Source organism: Ixodes scapularis, unplaced genomic scaffold (genome assembly GCF_016920785.2).
Source record: "Ixodes scapularis isolate PalLabHiFi unplaced genomic scaffold, ASM1692078v2 PGA_scaffold8__174_contigs__length_109621045, whole genome shotgun sequence".
NCBI lineage: Eukaryota > Metazoa > Arthropoda > Arachnida > Ixodida > Ixodidae > Ixodes > Ixodes scapularis.
The window spans coordinates 108,344,231-108,366,526 of record NW_024609883.1 but is presented as its reverse complement, the minus strand read 5'-3'; the positions used below and the strand labels follow the sequence as shown (position 1 = coordinate 108,366,526).

The following is a 22,296-nucleotide window of genomic DNA, read 5'->3' as shown; positions in this document are numbered from 1 at the left end:
TTGTTTTTTGAACCCAGTTTTTTGCACTGTAAAACGTAGCATTTTGCGATACTCCTAATTTCCTCTTGCAGCTTTTTACAATGAATAACAAGCAATAATATAAATTACAACAAATCACGAAAGTTAGGCAGGTGAACGGAACTTGAAATTACATAAAAATCTTCGAAGCCCCAGAGCGGGGGTCTATGTTTTGCTAAGAAACGTTACTTGGTCCAACGTCTGTCGCAACTTAAGTATTACAGCTGATTTACTTTCAGGCAATAATGTATATCATGGTAGCTATTAACCTAGGCGGAGTCATACTATCTTTTTCAATTATTGTTTGTGCTTTGTAAAGTAATTTTCTGGCTAATACGGACTCCGTTAATATGAATACCCCTCTACATAGACATCATCTTCGGGGACGAAGCGGGTGAATACACTCATTTTTGTCTCATTAATATGGAAACTCACATTATGAGCGCTTTTCGGGAGGAACAAACGAGTGCTTATGAACGAGACTTGACTGTAGTCCCTCACACACAGAGTGAACGCACTAAATTGTGCGCCGATAGACTAGTAGGTTCTTTGCATACGCCACTCACGCTGTTCTGAAACTGTAATTTATACTGCGTGAAAAGTACAAACAGCGATGAGAGGCAAAAAAGAAATGCGATCTTTTGCAGAATATTAAGTTACAGAACCTAACTCCTTCCCGGAGCCTTTGAAATCAGTTGGTTCTCTCCTTGAGTGTCTGTCATGGTGGATGCAGCATCTGTGATCACGGGAACTGGAGGTGCACCGAGGCCATCTGCGACGCAAGCTGCTCCGTGCTTCTGGGCGGCATCTTCACCACTTTCGACGGACATCGGTTCCAGATCCAGGGCGGCCACTGTAGCTTCACGCTCCTCCAGGCACAAGGACTCACCGTGGCCCTGGACAGGAGCTCGTGCTCGCTGCTCGCCCCGGATGCCGTCTGCCTAGGCGACGTTATTCTGAAGATTGGTGATAGCCTAGCTGTGAAGGTCAACCAGGAGCTCCAGGTACGAAGATACTTTGCGCCTGGTCATGTCTTGTCAGAGAATGGCGAACTATGTTACCTAATGTAAACGTACTGGCCCGTCGAATTGTACTCGGGATCATGAGCGTGGTCAAATATATAAAAGTGCATTGCATCCTGATTCCACTAGTTAGTTCATGCTGAAAACTAATTAAAAAGAACGAACAAGATAATGACAAAATAAGGCAAACAGCACCAATCTTTGTCGTGTCTATTAGTTTTTTTCCTCCTTGTCTCGCTCAAACTATCTAATTGGATTTAAATATAAGACTATTCCGGTCACATAGAGTTATAACCTTAAAGAAAGAACACTTCCGTTTTGTGCCGGGTGAGTTCTTTAGATTCCTCATTTGTGTAGATATATTTCATTGTAACACAGCCGAATGTACTCAAAATTAATTGTTGAAAATAATCATGCAGTGGTTTTCCATCGATTGTAAATATCACTTGAATTCGCATCGCTCTATTGCATCGCACCGCAGGTTAGCGTCAACGGCCGAGAGGTCCATTCTCTCCCTGCTGTGTTCCCGAAGGTTACCATCACCAGGCCCACATCTTTCTATGTTGAGGCGAGTATCACCTTCAGGGGCTTACGCTCGCCGCACTTTTTTTCTAGTATAATTGTTTTGTGACGAATATGTTGTCAGGGCCCACGTGACTTTAGTTCTGTGTTCAAAATGGATTCACGCAGGTCGAACTTGAAGGACTGACCTTGCTGACAGACGGCAAGACCCGGCTTGTTATGAAGGCCAACGAAGCACTCTACACGAACACGATGGGGCTCTGTGGCACATTCAACCACAATGTTCAGGACGAGTTTCTGTGCCCCGGTGGGGACGTCGATCAACAGGTAAAAGAGTGTCTCTGCAAACTACTGCTGTGAGATATCGGGTAATCGCCCACGTTCCTTACTAGTGACATAAGTTTTAACGAAACAAATGATCAGGTTTAGTAGCTTTGCTGGCTCCCGAAAATCCCCCCCTCTGTAATGCCTTTGGGCGCTGAAAAGTATACCGAATAAATCAATCAATGAGCACACTGCCTATAAAAATTAGAGGAATTTCCGCTAATACCATAAACTTCTTGATCAAATCACACCAATCACACAGGCCCGAAGAGCATGTTTGGCCTGCTTGGGCTGTGCCCTTGTTGACATGGGACACAAAAGGATAGAGTTAGATCCAAGCTAAGGGAAATTCAGACTATTGAAAAATCCCAACGACTTCACTTTTTTATTAAAAAAGATAAATCGTTAAAGTAAAAAAAAGAAAACAAGAAATAACGTTGAAGTTGTTTTTAAGAAAACACGAATTACTAATGCCAATTTTGAGCATATCAGCTGTTTATGTTCCTAGCGGTCCCTGCATTTATGCTCGAACCCATGCGTGACAATTGGATGAATGTTTCCACAAATGTTGCAACGACAGAATCGGGAAGCCAACTCTCCTCTTTCCCAGGTGGAGTCCTTTGTTCGTCAGTGGGCGAACGCCGAGTGCACCGACGTGAGACCAGCCACCCAACAGTGCGACGAAGCCCAGCCTCACTGGCGAGAGAGCAAGAAACTCTGCAGGCAGCTCTACCTAAACTCATTTGCAGGTCAGCTCTCCGCTATATACTTTGCCCGTGTTGGAAGCTGCACTCGTTTTCAGCTCGAGAGCCGTAAACAAAGAGGAAGTGCGGCTCGTTGCGGAGTATGGTTATGTGCTGAATTAACGTACTAAGATGCAGAATTAAAATAAGGTATGAGTTCCTATCTTTCTTTTTTACTAAAGTGTACACTTGGCGACGCTCTTCGCGTGGAGAGGACAATGAAGCTTTTGTTTTTATTTTTAGTTGCTTCGAAATTATCTTTATTTGCATGCATAGCTGCTACGCCTTTAGGCATTATGCAAGCGTGAACATGAGTGAAGACGTAAAAAACAAAAACACAAAAAAAAACCCCCAAAAACCTGCACATTATGAAGGTAGCAGTTTGCCTCTTAGACGAGTGTCCTAATTCACCGCGTTTCACTTCAATGGTAGTTTAATAACACCCTTTCAATAATAAAAAAAAATGTCGATCGTTTGTTCTCCTTGCAGTGCCACCATGTGTACAAATCTTCAACTGCAAAAAAGTTATTTTTTTGTTTTGTTTATCAGTTAATTTAAATAAAACTATTCACTCCGAGCAGAGTATGAACCAGGCGGATAACTCTATGTTTAATTTAGGGGAGAACAAGTCTTATAAAAGAACATAATAATTTTAGAAGGGAAAGTAAAACATACGCTCACTTTCAGAAGCAGCGTTTCACCAGCTTATCACAGGCTAGGGTAACTCATAAGGAAAGAATAGAGCTTCCTGCATAAAACACCTTCAGTGCTATTAAATTCTCTTGAGAACTTACAATCAATAAGTTATGTTTACGGAATATATTTTGCATAAAATGGAAACAAAATGGTTGGACCGCTGACATTAGTGCAGGGTAAGCTCGCGCACGTGCTGACGCACACATACTTAGCTGTAACGCTTTTGCTTCTAGCAAGTTAGGAAAAACGTCTTCGGGTATTGTAGCTAATTTGTTCGTGCGTTTTGACTCTACTTAAATATATTTTAAAAAAAAGTTATTGCGTCTATTGCCCGTACGACACGGAAAGAAAGAAACATTTGAATACTGAATTTATCAAAATAAAAACGACGAGTGTTTTATGATGATAATGCATTTATTGCTAAGGTGCAGGTGAGCTGGACAAGAATGACGATAATAATCCCTTGAGAAGCTGTGTTTGGAGATTTGTGTTTGTCCTATGTCCCCCTTGTTCCCCTTCTCCAGGGAATATTATCGGCACACGAGGGTTTTATCATTGGCACTTTGAACACTTTGAGCACATATTCCACAACTCACGGGGTTGCGTCTTTTGAAGGGACGGGCGTTGCGAAAACTGTTTCTTCGCAGCAATTCTCGAAACAGCCAATTATGTTAGGCAAACATCTAGAGATGCGTGCTTCGCTCGCTGGATAAAATGCGGCATAAAAAATGTCACGCCACGTTGCTATTTGCAAGACAATGATTGCGAAGGGACGCATTTGCTCGCTATTTCGTCCATTCATTTATTGTTTTATTACTTGTTCATTCTAGGTGAATACGAACTGCCGCAATATTTTTGGATAGATCGCAAAAAATGCAACGCACAAATATCTGTAAATGCAATTTTTACTTGCACAACCAAAGTATTATATAAAAAAAAGAAGATATCAAGATGACAAAAACTGTGCGCTTGAAATATGTTGAATTCACGAAATTGTGGACGCATATAACAAAAGTGGAAACGCTGCTTGGAGTTGGAATATCTAGAACGCGAAACTGCGCTTGAAGAGGACAGGCGGAAAGAGAGTCTTAGTCTTAAGTCGGAGTTTTAGTAAAATTTCCAGACCTTGCAACTTTACAACGAATTGAACCATTCTTTCCAATTTTGTTTCATTTAAACGAGATTCATAAAGAGATACATTTCTTTTACATTTGTTAGTAAATGTTACTTATTTGTTTTAAATAGCTTACAAAAATAAAATTATTATCTTTCTAATAACTGATTTTAAGTTCTTTCATAAAAGTCAAACGAGCGCCAATGAAAATCTCTATGGCTGACGTACTATGTCTTCGGAATGAAAGCAATCACGCCCGTCATGGACAGCGGTACACTCCAAAGAAAAAAGGGTGTAAAATGGTGTATCTCTACACCCTTTGTCCCATATAATACACCCCAAAACTTCAATTCGACGTACAGCGCCCTACAGTCAAACAGACGTCCCCAACTTTTATGAAGGACTTGATAGCCGTGTGGTACAACTTATTAAAATGGCTAATGTACGTTTTACTGACAACAAAAAAAAAAAAAAAAAAATAAGCGGGGTTTTCTTGGCCCTACTGTAAAAACTTGCGTGTTTTCTTTCTGTGGTCTTTCATACGTACTTTAGCAATTTAAAAAGTTATATTGCACTGTTATCAAGCCCCTCGTAAAATTTGGGGTCGTGTGTTCGACTATAGTGCGCTGTACGTCGAAATGAAGCTTTGGGGTGTATTATGTGGGACAAAGGGTGTAACGATACACCCTTTTTCTTGAGAGTGTACATGTCGTTACAATTGATTGTTTATGGGCACAGAGGAAAAAAGACGGTGATGATGAGATGATGATTATGATGATGATGGTTGCTTGTGTAATCTTGGAGGACTGACGTTGTGCCATCGTGTTTGGCGCTCCCAGGATGCCACGAAGCGGTGCATCCGGAGCAGTTCTTCGAGCTGTGCATCCAGGCAGCCTGCAGCTGCGCCTCCGACGCCAGGGACTGCATCTGCCCCGTGCTCTCGCACTACGCCCACGCCTGCGCCCAGAGGGGCCACGTCCTGGACTGGAGGAACGACGTGCCGCAGTGCGGTACGTGGGCTCCGGATCCTATATCTACCAACACCGCCTATATCCGAGGCTTGTACTTCTTATGTGGGAAAGGACGGACTGCAGACCCAAGAAATTGAGCGAAGAAACCAAAGCGAACGTCCGGTTACTGTCGTGGCTGTTAGCGTTCTGCCTTGCGTGTCTCCGCGTTCATTGGAAGGCGCTCTCCGAGGCTAGCGCCTCGCATCTCAGCCACATTCTTCTTTTTTTTTTTTCTGTTTATGAAACGCCAAATATTTAGTGAATTGGTTGCTACAGCTTTTTTGGTTTGTAAAAAAGGAGGAGGAAGGCCGGACAAAAAGCTGCAGCTCTACAGTGTCCCGTCTTTCTAACACACGTTGCCGGGAAAGCGATTTCGTAAAAAAGACAAGCTTCTTCGATTATTGCTCTAATAGATACTTGGACAAGTTAAACCAAAGACACAAGCACAGCTACCCATACCAATGCACTAAAAAAAACTTCAAGCGCGAAAAAAACAAACAATTTCAAATTTATACACGACACGGTAGACTGTATAGGCAACACGTGGAAAATTATATGGTTTGTAATGCAATGCTAGTTAAGATTTTATTTTTATTCCCCAAAGATGTCCGCTTTTAGTTGCTTCGGTAACAAAGGCAACGCCAGGGGTTCACAACTCAAAAATGACGCGGCCCCAAAAAATGTTTATTGGGAACTGCGCGGGTTTTAAACATCTGGCAGGCAGGTTTTTAATGTCTGGCATCATCACACCGGTTACCGTCTTGCGCACATCTCGCAGTGTCCTGTCCAAGGGCCGCACAGAAAGTGCCCGCAGGCCGTATGCGGCCCATAAGTCTCATGTTGTGCACCCCTGGCATAACGCAATGATGCAGGACCATAACCGGTACGGGTAGCCTGTTAGTACCCTTTTCTGCTGGTTTTTACAACGTCACCTACTGACGCCAGCGCGAGTCATATACTAGAACACGAGTGTCGTGGAAGCGACCGACTGGCACTCGTTTTCTAACCGATTGATCGTGAGTTTCAGCCGAATTTTCACATAGCACTCATGTCAGCTATGGGCCCCGCGCTGGCCCTCAGTATGTGACGTAGTACGTCCAGCACTACGGCCTTCTATCGATGTGGTATTGGATGTGCCTATAAGAAAGAATAGGCCTATGATCCCTTGGAACGGCTGTGTGTGAAGGAACTTTTCGCCTTCAATTGTATTGCTGGTGACATGACGTTAAATTTAAACACGATTCCAAGACTCAGATGCCTTCACGCAAGTTTGATAGTCGTGTCAGTCACACGTTAGAAAATGTGGTTTCAATCAATCTTATAACTAACTTAATAAAAGAACACTTTACGTTCAGCCTAAATGTTCTACTAAAGTACTAGCTATCGATTTCGTTGCTTGCTAAAGAAAATCATGTTGTCCCTTCGCTTCAGGACATCACTGAGTGAGAAAGCAATTACTTTTAGATATGTTTCTTTTCTGGCGACGCCCAGTTTTTACAACTATAGTCTGTTACCTACAACTTAAAAACCGCAAGAGATCTCCTCGTCCGAGTTCTCAAAGAGAATTGCGTCACAATGTCACTTTCTACGAGCACATAATTTAAGTTACGAAAATCGAGGAGCATTCGGCAGCACTCTTTCTTCAGAATCGGCATGTTGGAAAACAAATATACTCAATGCTGCATTCGCCCTGGAATATTGAGCATTCATCAGAGCATTGCTTTTCTGCTTTCTTATGTTGTAAGACAAAACTACCGGTAGTATTTTTTTAATACTTATTTATATTTGTTAGGCTGAACTGAGGACATAGACGCTTAGAAAGATGTTAAGTCTCTTGGCAAAAAAAAAAAAAAAAAAAACGAGACCGGCATTGCACATGCATGTAATACGTAATGTTCTATTCAGGAATACATATCTGTGCGAGGGTCTTCCATTCCAAATATTGGATCTATAATAAATGTCACACAGGACTGCCCCACTCCTCCTCAGACGATAGTCTCTGCAGGAAATCTCTCCGAGGACGAATTATTTGTGCGGTAAGATTCGACAGCACCCATCTTCATTTCATTTGCTTATAACCGGAAGGATTTGCTCGTTAAATACGAATTCGGTCACGTACCAAATTAACCTCTATTTCCGTGAAGGATAAATAAGCTCCAATTGTCTGAATATTAGTTGCATAATAAATAAAACTATTTGGCGGAGCTAAAATATTTTTACCCCGCCTAAGCTAAAAAAAACAAATAAAAACTTATCTGTACTGCACAGTTCAACAGTGTGAAATTCATTGGGGCGTTATTTAAGTGTTTTCACAATATTATAATCCTATCCACACCCTACAGTATTCTCGTGAACCCTTTTGAGGCCTGTCGACTAAGCGCCGTTGGGGATGTTGCAAAATGCGAAATATAGACCTTTTTTTATATGTTGTATATGCCCGAAAGCCGCTGTTTGGGCCTTAGCAAGATGCGTCGTCTTGAGAACCTTAAGATCGTGCAAAAGCGAACTAAAAAAAAAAAAAAAAAAAAAAAAAAAACGAGGCAGGAAATTGATTTGTTTGATATAGATTTGTGGTGAATTTCAGGAAATATAAAAGCAAAAAGACAACTTCCCTAAGCAGGCGAGCTAGTTATTATAAGAGATTCTGCAACCCGAGACGGAGGTTTACAGAGAGGGACAAACACAAACACCTCAATTTGAGACGTTTGTGTTTGTCCTTTTTTGTAAACGTCCGTTTCGGGTTTTAGCATGTCTCGTAAAAGCAATAACTATAATGCAAGTTGCGCTTTAGCATTCGCGACGACGAACGGGTTCTAATTACACTCGCAAATACACCTTAACATGACGCCAGCAGAGCGTTTTTTATGAACCAATGTACGTTTAAATACTTTTAAAAGAAATCACTTTATTGTCGCTCGAGTATTATATGGGAGCACGGAAAAGAATAATAAACGGACACAAAATGTCGGCTTCCGATTTTTCTTTGTCTGCCTGGAGCAAAAGGCGACGACGACCTTGGATGATCATTTCCATTACGTTGAGGCAACCTCTGAAGTTTTACGTCCGAGGTTTGTACAGGAATGATCAGGGATGGATATACGGTTCAATAAGCTCTTCGATAAGAATTCGCTAAAACTGTACATTCAGTTCATATCCTGAGGCCATAAGATTGCCAGAAGACACCCCTGGAGAAACAGCTCAAGTGACGCTTAAAACCTGCCTTGAGTAAAGATTAATGAGCTCGTCGTTTTTCTATTTCCTGTAGGCTTAAGGACGCGACTGAAATGTTCACCGTGTACAAAACTACAAATATTCAGGACCTGCATTAATGTCGGCATTCTTCCCAATTACTACATTTTTATCCGGTGAGTATGTCTGGATTGAAAACTAAATAAATGAAAGCTATTCGTATTCTTCAACAGAATTGCGTATTGAACGAAAAAGCTAATTGGGACTCGCAGCTTTATGGAATCACTGCATTTTTTAAAATTTACTTTAAAATTGAAAGTTGGAACTGCGCGTTGTTCAGATTTTTTTCTGTACTGCAAAAAAATAGGGCTTTGAGCTCAGTGGAGTACTCACTACCTGATACGCCTTTTCTCTTCCAGACAGTCTTATACAAAATGAGTTTGTCATTAGACATTCGAACAACTTCGGCTGCGCCCCAATTATGTCGTCATTTTAGCGGCGTGCAAAATGCAAAATATACCGAGGAAATATCTCGAAAAATATCTTCACGCTGTTTCCACGTGCAAAAAAAGAGAGCCGACTTGAGGTAATCTACAAGAAGATATATTATATTTCGCACATGGCACGCTACTACGCAACATCAGATAATTAACGGTCTGTAAAGATTATCCTGCGAACGTGTTCTTTAATAACGCTTCTTTCATCTTCGAAAAGTCGGCAGTGGCGCTTAATTAGAAGATTGTTCTTTTTTTCGTCTGAGGAGCCCATTAGAGGGGTTCATTCTGAGTTAGAGTACCTTGCAGATTAATTTGTTTGTCAGGGAATATTAAACGGGCAACATTACGAAGCTAATGGAAAGTGTATTGCACAAGCTGGGTGCGAATATCGATGACGTTTCTTAACAAAGGCGCTAATCGCGGATATTCTTGTTCGTGCTGCAAAAAAGTTATTAAGCCAAAAAGAAAAAAAAAAAACCCTTCTGCTTTGATGTATGTAGATTTTAAAAAGAAACAAAGTGTACTACGTTCCAATAATAGCCCTTGTCTTGAACACATTCGGCCGCATTATATGAAAAAAATAAGAAACACTCCTGCGGACAAGTTTTGGCATTATTCATCCAAGCTGGGGTTTCTAGTCAGCTGATTGACAGATGTCTACAATCAGCGGCATGAGTGTTGAAACGCGTCTTAAGACAGGTTGTCATCTTACCAACAGTTCTAAAAAAGAACGCCAATAGACTCAGCTTTCAGCACCCCAGACTCGATGCTAACTCGCCTCGGCACACCGATGTTGCATTAGAAAGAGCTGCATTCAAGGCACCCAAGGCAGCGTCGCCTTGGAAACGGACCTGCGTGCTTAGCACTGCCATGGGGAATCATAAGAAAAAATTGTGTCGTTGAAAAAATATTTTATTTAGATGTTAACACACATTAGATGTGGAAAGAAAAAGAAGCACGTGTTGAACCTAATGAGAGCTACCAGGATGTTTCTAATTTAATGGGGTGTATTCTGGCAACCACGTAGAAATAGGTGGAAGCCAAAATTTTACAGATCATGCTTTGGCCTCCGAACACGTCAAACTTTTAGCGACGTCTCAAAAACGAAATTACGTGCAATGTAATTAAAAATTAACCCGAAGACACGGGGAAAAAAGGGTGCAGGAAAACAACAACACGCGTATTTCTCTACGTGTCTCTTTTTTCTTTGTTGCAATTAGGCACCACCAGGTTGACTGCATCATGGTTATTATTTAAATCATTTTCTTTTATCAGATATCATATTTATTTTTTTTTTTACTTTCACGCAACTACGCCGTAAGTAATTAAGCAGTACAGAAAACTGTTGAAATTAATAAAAATCCTTCTCCTTGATCCTCTAATATAAACCTCTCTGCAGCGGAAAAGAACGAACAACCAAAAAGCTTCGTAAACGAGTGACAAACAAGGTTCGCTCAAGTTGTATTGTTTCGAGAAAGTGACAAAACTATTTTCGCGTCTTCGCGAGCATATACTAAGAGAAAAACCTGACACGTAATGGCTGAGTTATCAATTTAGTACAACGGCCTATTAGATAACACGTTCGTGGGATTTCCAGACGAGGAACTTAAGAGTTGAAAGCTTAACCAAGGAGTGAACGAAGAAGAAGGGTATCCTCGTAGCCTGGATGTCTTAGACTCACCTATGACGAGAGGCTTAACACTGTAATGACTGTCTGCTGAAGAATCGCAGGCATCGCATCATCGCTCCCCAGTCAACCAGGGTGCGCGTTTAGCCATTAACATTTACGCAGGATGAATCACGCATAAATACGCGTGAACATAATAAGCGGTCTTGGAATATAGTGGATCGTTGTGCACATGCTAATTAATAATATTAATAATAATAATTATTATTATTACATTGTTTAATTTTCATGTGCGCAAACGGTCGGGAAAAAGGGAGAATGGCTCAAAATGAAGTTCGATGCATGCTCCGACCCCTAGGCGGTTGATGAGCGAACTGTTTGTACAGTGATTGAGCACAAAAGGACGCACACACACACAAAAAGCTACGTCATGGGTTAATTGAAGTAGAAGTAAAACATCAATACTGGAACCAGAAAAAAAAGGTACAGTTATTTACGTTAAAAATGTTTTGTCAAAAAACAAAGACAAAAAACAAAAGAACATGCAACGTAAATTATTTATATAGAAATGGTGCCTAGGTAGTAGCTTTATGTATTTATATATTACGATTATTCGTTGAATCAGAAACTAACAAATATAAGATAGAGGATAAAGCGAAAAACTTGAAACGTGCAAAATAGAATCACCGTATTGATCTTCGACGACTGACACTGTCCAGGTCTCTCTAATTTTTGTTTTTTTGTTGTTCGTAATGAGGTTTGCACTTTTAAAATTTTATTAAATGTACACTAAAAAAAAAAGGAAAGAAAAGTACGCGAGTTCTGTTTTTTGTAGAGCACGGATACGGCCAGGTCACGGGGAACATTAGAAAGATCCCAGCGCCTGAGAAGCTCCAAATTCAATTAAATATAAGAAAAAAAAATTCACTGTATGCAAGGATTATGAGAAATCCAAATGTCACGCAAACGGTCAGGGAGCCCATTTGTTTTGTCTATTTGGATTCGGACCCTTGTCGTGGGCTGGGACCCTTCTATGCTTTACTTTGATTGCTTGTTTACGTGTACTACAGGAAAGTGAGTTTATGGACGTTTCTTCTGCAGTGCGATGTACAGTATCTATATAGGCAGTTCCGGGGCGGTCCACGCCGACAGCTTAAGGCACTGTTGTACTCCGACGTTGAGCGCACAACCGTAGCGTAGCGCAGAACGTGGACCTTCTATTGGCCGGCGAGAAGGAACTCGATATCTGCGAGCAATGAGCAGCACTGTCCGCTGTGCTACGCCGCGTTTGCTACGCTCCACGCCGGAGTGTAACAGAGCCTTTAATCCTTTGATGCCGAGCGTTGCCCCGGAGAAACTCAAGAATGATTGACTTTCACCCGCGCCACGTGCCCCTTAAGAAACTTAGCGCCCTCCGTCGGAAGGGCCAGGATTCCTGCGCTTAGCAGTGGAGGATAGAAAGACATCTTCATAACAGATGACTCGTCCTTTGAAACCAAAACTGACAAAGGATGTGAAGTGTGATGGAGTGTAGCACTGTTTAGAAAACTGAGAGATGAAAAAAGAAAAAAGAAAGCGTGCGAATATTACAAACAATTGGTTACACCTCTCTATACTGTGCGTAAATCGAAATGCGCCAGTGCCTCCTCCCTGGTCGTAACCGCTTTCAGCCTTTCAGCATGAAGTAGTGCTGTAAATGCGCAATGTTGCTCATGAATAACATTTCAAAAACATAAGTCTTGGAAAAAAACGGTAATAATTTTTTGAACCAGATTTTGTTACTTTTTGTGTTATAAAACAACGTCAGGGTTCGCAGGTCTCCAGCATTCCAAGTAATGTTTTGGACGTGAAAAAGCTATAGCGTGCGCTGTCAAGATGTCTGTTGCTGTAGTCGCAAAGACCTGAAATAAACAAAAATAACAAAACATCTGGGCGCAATCAAGCTGGCAAACAATAAATACATTTCTTTCGTTATTAAAGTAAAATATCAGAAGAAAAGGTAGGTATACAGTACATACTATATATTTATTGCGAAGCTGAGACAAATTGGAACAACAACATCAACAGGACAGACGAAAAAGAAACTGGAACGTTCACGAAGAACGTTTACAACTCTGCTTCTATAACCAGAGGCAGTCTACCATAAAAAAAAAACAAAAAAAAACAAAACGATTCCACAAAACTACAAAACAAAGATAAAACGAACCCACCGTCCCTTTTCCCCTCATGTAATGCACTTCATTTAAGTACATTCGAGGTATATTGAACTGAATTAAACTGAACTTCCAAACTGACCTGAGTGGCCTAAAAAATGAAACCCACCAAACGAAGGCGATGCTAGCACTCAGACCCCGACAATTTTATCGCCGTTTTCTTCTTTTCTTTCCCGGAACTACCTAACCTTTTTGTGGGCCGTTACGTTACCCAGGCTTGATTGCCATTCGCTTTTACTGTGTGTGTTGCATAGCCTTGGTTTGGTTGATTGTTTTTTTTTTCAGTGGCTCGTGTTTCTGTTTTGTTTTGTGGCCTTTCCCGAACTGCTTCGTTTTTTTACGGAAAATACCATTACAAAAGTTGTCTCCATCAATGAGAAGCGAAAGTGTTTTCTGTTCCAAATTGATGAAGAGGGCAACAATACTTGGTACACAATTAGCGCGACAGGGGACGAACACAGGAAAAAAAAAAAGACAGGACAGAGCGCTACTTACAACTGACGTTTTATGAGAGGAAAGAGGAACTCACAGATACAATTAAGACTAAAATCACAAAAAATAGGAAAAGAAAGAGACAAACTAAAAGAATAGCAGTAAGAATAATCAGAGAGAAAGAATTTACAAAAATCGACAAAATTATTTAAAAGTATTAAGTGACAAGATGGTGGAAAATAAAAATTAAATTAAGGCAGATGAAAGGGAAAACAAGAAAATGAAGAAGACAAAATCAGAAAAAAGGCTAAATATTTAAAGAAAAGAATAGAAAGGAAAGGAAGAGAAAGATTAAAACAAAAAGAACAGATCTGAAGCGTCCTATAAAAATGCAAGTAGTGAAGTTCTTTCGCTGACAAGTTTACCGATGGAGCACTGACGCACACATCGCCTCAGGTGGCTATAACTTGAGCTTCCATTATTTCTCGTGTTCATTTGTCAACGGATCGTCGTAAGATCAATGTTTGCTTAACCAACTAGGCCATCAAATTATTTTGCTACAACAATACTTAATTGCCGGCCGTTAAAGAGCGTACGACTTGATGACAACACAAAAGGTAAAGAAGAAAATATATTAAATAAATATTGTATTGTATTGTATTGTATTGTATTGTATAACTTAGGCTATTTGCAGAATCAACTTCTTCAACCTACGAAGAAATAGCTGTGGTACCAGTGTGACATAAACAGGCGTAGACAAATGAGGGTTGATACATATTTGTATATTTTAGAGTTAACATTTTAATTAGAAAATATTGTTAGCATTTTAACAGAAAAATAACGTATTGTTCAGTTACCACAGCGTTCAGAACATGTGTTTGACTCAAAATTGTGATTTGGGACAGTTGGTGAATTAGTTACTAAAAGCGCCAAAAACAAGATCGTTAATCCTTACTCTGTCCCTGTTTCTGGCGCTTTGTGTTTATAAGAATCCGTGCTTTGCTGTATAATAATAAGTTTGTGTCTCTGCCAGAGTCGCGTGCTCCTGACATTTTCCAAACAAAGTTTCCCAATTTCGAGGTATTAATTAAGCGAAATAAGATAACATTATTTTGTGTAATCACTGATCAGTGACGAAATGAACAATAAATGAGAAATTATTCAAGTGGCGTCGCCATTACGTATAAACCTTCTTTCTTAATAGTTGCTTTTAACTACAGTAAAAACAATTTATAATCTTCACGCAAACATTTTTTTTCGTTCTGAAAGCACGCGCGATGATTATTTAATAAAAAACTTTTCTATGCTGGATTGTGCTGTGATATCAAACACGGCAAAGAAAACTAAATAATCACGCTTGAAGGTTCTAGAAGAAAACTTCGAAGTCTTGCCAAAAAGAAAAAAAAAAACAATATAGCTTTCCGCTAACTGGACTATGGAACCTGAAATCTGACTGGATTTTTTTCTGGATACCTGAAATCCAGTTTGCAAACAATCGTCTGCAAACTGGATTTCAAGTTTCCAGCAAGAAATCTAGTTAGATTCCCAGTTCCATATCCAGTTAGCGAAAAGTTATATTGGATTTTTCGGTATGGTGCTAATATGCATTTGTTTTTTCGATTAATAATTCTCTCATCCCTGCCTAACTTTTATCTTCGTAAGCAACGATACCGACCAAGGAACGGATATCTAAATCTATCTGTATGTAAGAAAAATGAAAACGGCTTCCTTGAGGGTGGCCGCCATTAGCATTGAGCGTTTGTGCCCAACGAACGGCCAAGGTTCCTTCATAGTCTCGCCGCACCCTGCGCCGACGACACTCGATGCAAAAAACATCGCTTCATTCCTGCGCAATATCGAACTCAAAGAAATCGAGAATGGAGGCATATTTCTTCGGCCCAAAACGCTTGGGGTAACGAGCCCGGCAAATAGGAACAGCATGGTGGGGTCACATCAGAGGTGGTGCCACCACGAGAACCGCAGTTACCTTCCCGGTTATATCTTGAACAAAACGCAATCGATTGGAGTATTCGCATCCGCGACAGAAAACAAGAAGAGGACTGGAAAGCGCATGGAACTGATGATTCAAAGTGACTCGGTAAAGAGGGATGCTGGTACAAGCTGCGATCGCTTCTTTCCTTCCCCGGAACGTCTCGCGCCCCTCATTTTCACATTCCAAACTTTATAACCTTCAAGAATGATAAGATGCTCAGAACGCGTCACGCTCCGTGTTTTTTTAAACTGTCAGTGACCGTATAGCGGTTTACCCGAAAACGTTTTTATCTCGTCTTTCGCTCGAGGCGTGTCGGGGGTCCACTAGCAATGACGTCACGCGCAGGCCTTGTCTTCTCGGTGGTACTCACGATCTTCGTGCCGGCCAGCCCGGTTGATTGTCCAGTCTCTTCCCATGTCCTTGTGACGAGAGCGTCTCTGAGTTTCCCACTGCGTCGGAACCCCGTTCCGCAGTCGTGCTTTCTTGGCGCAATGGCCAAAGTCGCTCTCGCGCCATTCAACCCCAATCCTCGTCATGAACCGCAGGTGTGTCCTGCGAGAACGGCCAGAGCTACCGGAGCTGCGCGTCCGTGTGCGACTCGAGCTGTAGCCTGATCGGCCGCAACGTGAGCTGCGCGTCCCGCTGCGTCGAGGGCTGCGCGTGCGGCCCGGGCCACAGCGCCGACAGTCGGGGACACTGCGTGCCGGTCAGCGAGTGCGGCTGCCTCTTCAGGGGCCACGAGTTCCCGGCGGGATTCAAGCAGCGCAGACACTCCGAGCACTGGTAAAGGGACACCCCGATCCCCGCAGCCATGCGCCAGTCTTCCTTACAATGTAATTGGTTATTTAAAGAAAGAATGTTATGGTATAAACATGGTTAAAAATGCGCACAAACAGAAAGGAACAATGAAGAGAGAAGAGAGAAGAGAAAGGTGCTTGTCTCCTCTCTTTTCTCTCTACACAGTTCCTTTCTGTTTGTGGGCATTTTTAAGCATGTTTAATCATTACCAATTGGCTCAACTAATCACATTACTACATGTTATAGAATACTTGTTGCTTGTAGCATCGAAGCAAAAGACGAGATAGTTTGACGAGGGCTCGATGACTCAATCAAACGCAAATATAATAATCAATCACTGTCGGCTGCCCAACAAGGAGATACCGAAAAACGCTTCCATAAAATACGGAATTTACGAAGTATGCAACCTTAAAGCAGTACAGTCGCACAAAAAGAAAAGTTCACATTTTACTTCTTTTGTATTTATCGTGATTATATTTAATTAAGACTTCTCGAACATATGCTCGAATTTGTTCAGTGAGATGCTAGATTCGATGAGTGCACGTGACTGCCTGTGTGAAGATGACCAAACATTTTATTTGCTTTTGATGCGCGCGTTCGGATAACTACTAATTATCTCGTAATAGAAGTTTTTATGAAAATATTTTTTTACAACAACTACCCGATCTTGCCTCTTAAAAAAAAAAAAAGTTGCTCCAAACATTGTGGTTGCACCGTGGGAATTGCCAGATCGACTTCAACATTTTGGGACATTCACTCCTCGTGTATTTTCCCGACTGTTCCCAACAAGTCGCCGTAAAACATTTATTTGAAGCGAACAACTGCAGGTTGAACATGACATAAATATCGAGACTGAAGGCAAAAACCACATGAACACTAAAAAAGTCTCGAACACAACTCTGTTGGAGGCCTTTTAGTGTTCGTGTCGCTTTTGCCTAAATTCTCGGGGTTTATATCACGTTCAATCTAAACCAGCTCGTTTACGCCCTTGCATTCACTTGAACTGCAGACATTGTTAAACTCCCCGGAAGAATTATAGGCAGAAATATAAAAAATGCACTAATTAGAACCTCTGTAACTACATACTTTTTATTCATTGCCCGACATATCTTTTTACATTCGACAACCTTCACAATATATTTAATTTTTGCACATCATAACAAAGCCAAACCAAAATAACCGTAATAGTTCACGAATATTTTAATAACCTTTTAGTCCAAACAAGCAGCTCAGTTAAAACATCATTGTTTTCATAAATATAATTTTTCTTTAAATTCCTCACGGAGAAACGGAAGCTCCTTTGATGTTCTCAATGATTCACTTCTGAGTTATACAAGACGTTATGCCCAAACGCTGTGATACAATCACAGCGTTATGTTAGGCGAGCTAATAGTAAAACGATCATATTATCAGTTGTATTTCTTTCCCGACAATCCTTGATTTACTGCTGCTATTTATATTTTTGAGAGCCAGAATTGATCGTCCAAATTGGATGGAGGAACGAGGCAGACAGAAAATTGAATAAAATGGTTCTCGATGTGGTAAACAAAAATAACCACAGCAAGAAAAATTCCTACAATTGTGTTAGTTGCACTGAAAAAAAAAAAAAAAATCTAAACCAGACCTTCTGTTTTCCTAGTCTTTGCTTCTGATACCAATGATTCAATGCGAAGCACGGATCACTAGTATACGCCCACTGTGCGATGCAGTCCCAGTTCGTCCGACTCGCTCATCTGTTCCGCAAACAATACGCTCAAAATGCGCCACAAAGAAGAGCAATTGAGAACACAGCTAGAAGCAGCGCGAACAGCTTTGAAGTACAGAATGTTTTCCCCAGAAACGTACCGGATAACTTTCACCACAGAAATAAACTACGAATTGTCAAGACCTCATTCCTTCCCCAAATGTAGCTCCAGCGGTCGGAACCAGATGCCAAAGTTTCAGATCTAAGCGTTCTCTCAGTGAAACGTTAGAATTAATTTTCGAAACTTTTTAACGGCCAAATGGGGGCCTACAATGCCCTCGAAAACATGGAGCCCAATGGCACCACATACAGAAAACAGGTTCCATTTTCCCATCGAAATGTTTAGGAAATCCCTTATAACTTCCGAATGAAATACCTGCTAGCTCTGAAACTTTGGTATCTAGTTCGGACCACTCACTAGCCATACATTTTGGCGGAGGACGAGCACTTCGCGATGCGTAAATTACTTTTGCTATAAATAGAAAACACTGTACATTTTTTTTAACGCGCTGTAGGTCAAGGAGGAAGTTAGGGGATGTAGACAGTAGACTGTATTATTTTAGTCTTCATTAAAGTCGTCTGTAAATAGAACATCGCCTGTGCTGCCTTTGCTACCAGCTTTAGCTCCACTGATGATAGAACGGAGGAGCCATTTAGTGTGAATAGTCTTTTGCTCACTTATGTTGCGAAGAGGGCCAGAATATTCGCGGCTCATGATTTTCCAGATCATTTTTTTTTCGAGCCCGTCCCACGCGCGTTCGATCAATGGCGCTTTTCACGTTTCGTGTTTGCCACTCCGATTCGTGGATGAACTCTTCTTGCAAGTAATTTTCTATTCTGTGACAGTCGCCATGTATTTTTTTTTTTTTTTTAATGTAGGGGGATCGGTGGCCGAGTGGTCTAGCGCACACCAGCTCGGAGCACGTGGAGCGAAAGCTCGCGCTGCAGAGGATCCTGGGCTCAATCCCCACCCCTGCCCGTTTCGATCTGGATGAGCATCGTACCGGCGTGCGGTCGTGTATCACTACTGCGTGATGCACGTTAAAGATCCCAGGCTAGCGGTTGTACCGCACTGGCTAAATTTCTCATCTACAGCTGGGAGACTCGTCGCCCCTGTGAGGCAGACCAAGTTCTAGGCTGTATAAACACACACACAACCCAATTTTTTTTTTTTTTAATGTAGCTGGGGTGGACTATAAAAGTGAAATAAAAACATTCTACGAAGAACTGAAAAAAAAAAGAACCGATGAACGAAATGTCATGTGCAGTCTCATACCAACCAAACTTTCATTGTGCGTATAAAACAACCAAAGACTATCGAGAGAATAATAGTAATTAAGCGTCTTCAACTTACATCCTCATTTTATTATTCTCAAATAAAATTGAAAAAAAAAAGATTGCATTTGGGACTTTTCACTTTTATAGCCCGCATACACATAATTTGAGTTGTAAGGTTCTTCGTTTTCCCACTTTCTTAAAGTGTTTTAGTCGCTTTGTCAGCAACACATTTTTTGTATTATAATCACGTTCTATTCAAATACTGATTTTTTTCACAGAACACAGCTTGTATACCCAAGGGTGAATACGCCTACATGTGTCCAAAGATTGCTTCAACTTCGGAATTAAAAACAGCGCGAAAAGGCGAGGACCAGACAAAAAAGTGACACGGACGTAGCGCTACTTCCGTGTCACTTCTTTGTCTGGTCCTCGCCTTTTCGCGGTGTTTTTTTAATTCCGAAGTATGTACCAACTCGCCCAAGCCTTAACTTTAGGATTGCTTCAAATTGAATAGTGTGGTGTCTGACTAGTTTCATCACTCTAAAGAGAGCAGCTACGTACTGTGCTGGCTCCTTGCACTGTGCTGGCTATGAGTGATGTAGCTCTATCAAATTCAAACCCCTATTCGCACACTCTATGTTTACACACATTCTCGCCGCTTCCACGTAATGAATACGTTATAACATGTTAACACATATTCGTGCTATAGCAAATTCGCGTTATAGCGAATTCGTGTTTTGACGAATTCGTGTTATAACGAATTTATAACGCAACGAGAAGGAACAGGAACACTTGGTCCTGCCCCTTGTTTATCGTGTCCACGTATTTGCGAGGCGATTTTCGGTTAAACATGTACCAACTAGCTCACTTAGCCATTTTACTGCAACGAATATATCTGATCAATATAATCGTTGTCCGTTCCACTCCTCCGCTGACACGGATGATGCTCATCTACAACGAGTTTTTTACCCCTCACGTGAACTTTTTTATACCTTTTAGATAGTTCAAGAATGGTGTAGTGGTCAGGATTGCCGTGTAGTTTGTTCAGTGCCGTTTTATTATGTCAAGTGTAAACCTAAAAGGGCCCCTAAAGCTGTTTGGGAAAACAACAAAGCTTTGATTGATTGATTGATAAGGGGTTTTTTTGCCACGTAGCGAGTGCAGCGGCGGTAAGTGGCACTGTCGGCCGGCCAACACGGACGACGTGATCTTCCTGCCGTCGACGGAATCGTGCGCGGCCAACGAAGAGTACACCGAGTGCCTGTCCACCTGCCCCAGGACGTGCAGCACGCTCAACAAACAAGACGGACCCGAATGCGCCGTGGACGTGTGCCAGGCCGGATGCCAGTGAGTCAACCGAGGACCGGTTCCTGGGCTGGCGGGAACGCGTTGCATGTAACGGCGTCACTGGTGTGACGCGTCGCTTTTTTGGTAACCTAGCAACGCACTCAGCATTTTGAGAACAGCAACGAACAACGTACATACGTTACTGATTTCGACTATCGATTAACGTAGTTGCGTTACTCGTTAACCTTTTTGTTTCCGCATGACTTAAAACATTTACACTTCAATCGTTTTTCCGTGTTTCGAGCCGTGTTTTGTCGCGTAAATATTCAAGTGAAACAGTAAAAAAAAAAAAAAAAAGATAAGGCAATTGTATTAAGCTTGCGCATGGACATGTTTTTCAATTTAAATATGCAGCGTAAAATCAAGAAGACGTTTTAATTCCGGAATAAAAAGTAACGCAAAAGTAAAGTCTTCCCTTTTTATTGGCAAGGGTAGCCCGTTCCTTCCTTTTCTGACGGTAACGCGTTCCTTTTAACTGCAGCTAACGAGTAACGCATTTCGTTAACTTTTCTTCGGTAACGCCGACAGCACTGGCCAGGTTAACACGTGCATCGCAGCGCCGAGGTTACGCAAAGGCGTCGCTGCAGTGCAATCTAAAAGAAGCTACTCGGAAAGAAAAAAAAAAAAAAAGTCATCGGTTACAATTACAATTTTTCTAGGTTGAAAAGTGTTTAATTATATTAGTCGATTACTTCAGTAAAAAAGTAATTGACCGTTACTTCAAAAATTAACCGTAACATTTTCGATTACTTCTGATTTTCAAAACAACTGTTTCTTTTTTTTTTTCCTCTGCAGGTTCGAAAACTGATAATTCTTACTTTCGAATATTGCATTAAAATCACCGAATAATAAAGTTCTAGTCTTTTTTTCGTCCACTAATTTCAGTAAATTATCCTCCATCGGTTACTGGCTTCGAGGATTCCTTCGTAGGAAACTTGTCCAAAGGGCACCATTAAAAAGGGGAGAAAAATAGTAATACTTACAGGTAATTTATTTCCTAATAAATGTAATTACTTCCCAATAAATGCATTCAAATTATAACGATACCAGCCCAAAATAATAGATTACAAGTAATTTGATTAGTTGCGATTTGTACACTACAAGTCTGCTGTACAAGTGCAAGTGCAGCTCTGAGTGGGCGTTGCATCGTGTGTGAGGACAAAATAAATTAGGGGTATCATGTAGCGGGCCGCTGATAGAGCGCCGATAAGTGCGAAGTTAGCGCGGTCTTAATAGCTTTGTATTGAACGCATAGGTGTGTACGTGAACCCGTCTTAAGTTTGACTAACGTATCCTTCTGTTTTTCTTCCTGTCTACACCGTAGTATCTTCTCTATTGGTCTTTCTACGTCGACATAACGAAAACTGCACAAATAGACGAGAAACTGAACCACACGGAACTAGCCCTTGTCCTGTGTGATTCAATATTACTCTGCGCCTTCTATGGGGTATGTTTTTTTTAATGTATTAATAAATTAACGACTAGTTATAACCCGTGTACACTATCGCCTTTGCTTTTCTTAGTTGGCCTACATTTTTTGTAATTTTCTTTTAGCTTGGGAAATATACTTATTAGAAGCGTACCTGGGCTGTTTTTCGTCCTTTGGAAACATTTACACTAGAAAGAAACACTGTAAGAAAGGAAGGGTGTGAAGCTCGTGATAAAAGGTAAATGTTGTAGAAACGCTCATTTCTACTGCCGTTTTATAAATTTATTAAAAATGTATGGA

General features: G+C 41.1%; 1 protein-coding gene across 1 annotated transcript; it reads left to right on the top strand.

Annotated features, from left to right (window-relative positions):
- Positions 1 to 1,736: 1,736 nt before the first annotated feature.
- Positions 1,737 to 20,571, top strand: LOC121833651 (von Willebrand factor-like). Its single transcript, XM_042287088.1, has 5 exons — positions 1,737 to 1,889; positions 2,497 to 2,635; positions 5,279 to 5,449; positions 15,946 to 16,183; positions 20,376 to 20,571. The coding sequence occupies exons 1-5, from the start codon at positions 1,782 to 1,784 to the stop codon at positions 20,569 to 20,571; spliced, it is 852 nt and encodes a 283-aa protein (XP_042143022.1). The 5' UTR covers positions 1,737 to 1,781.
- The last annotated feature ends 1,725 nt before the right edge of the window (positions 20,572 to 22,296 follow it).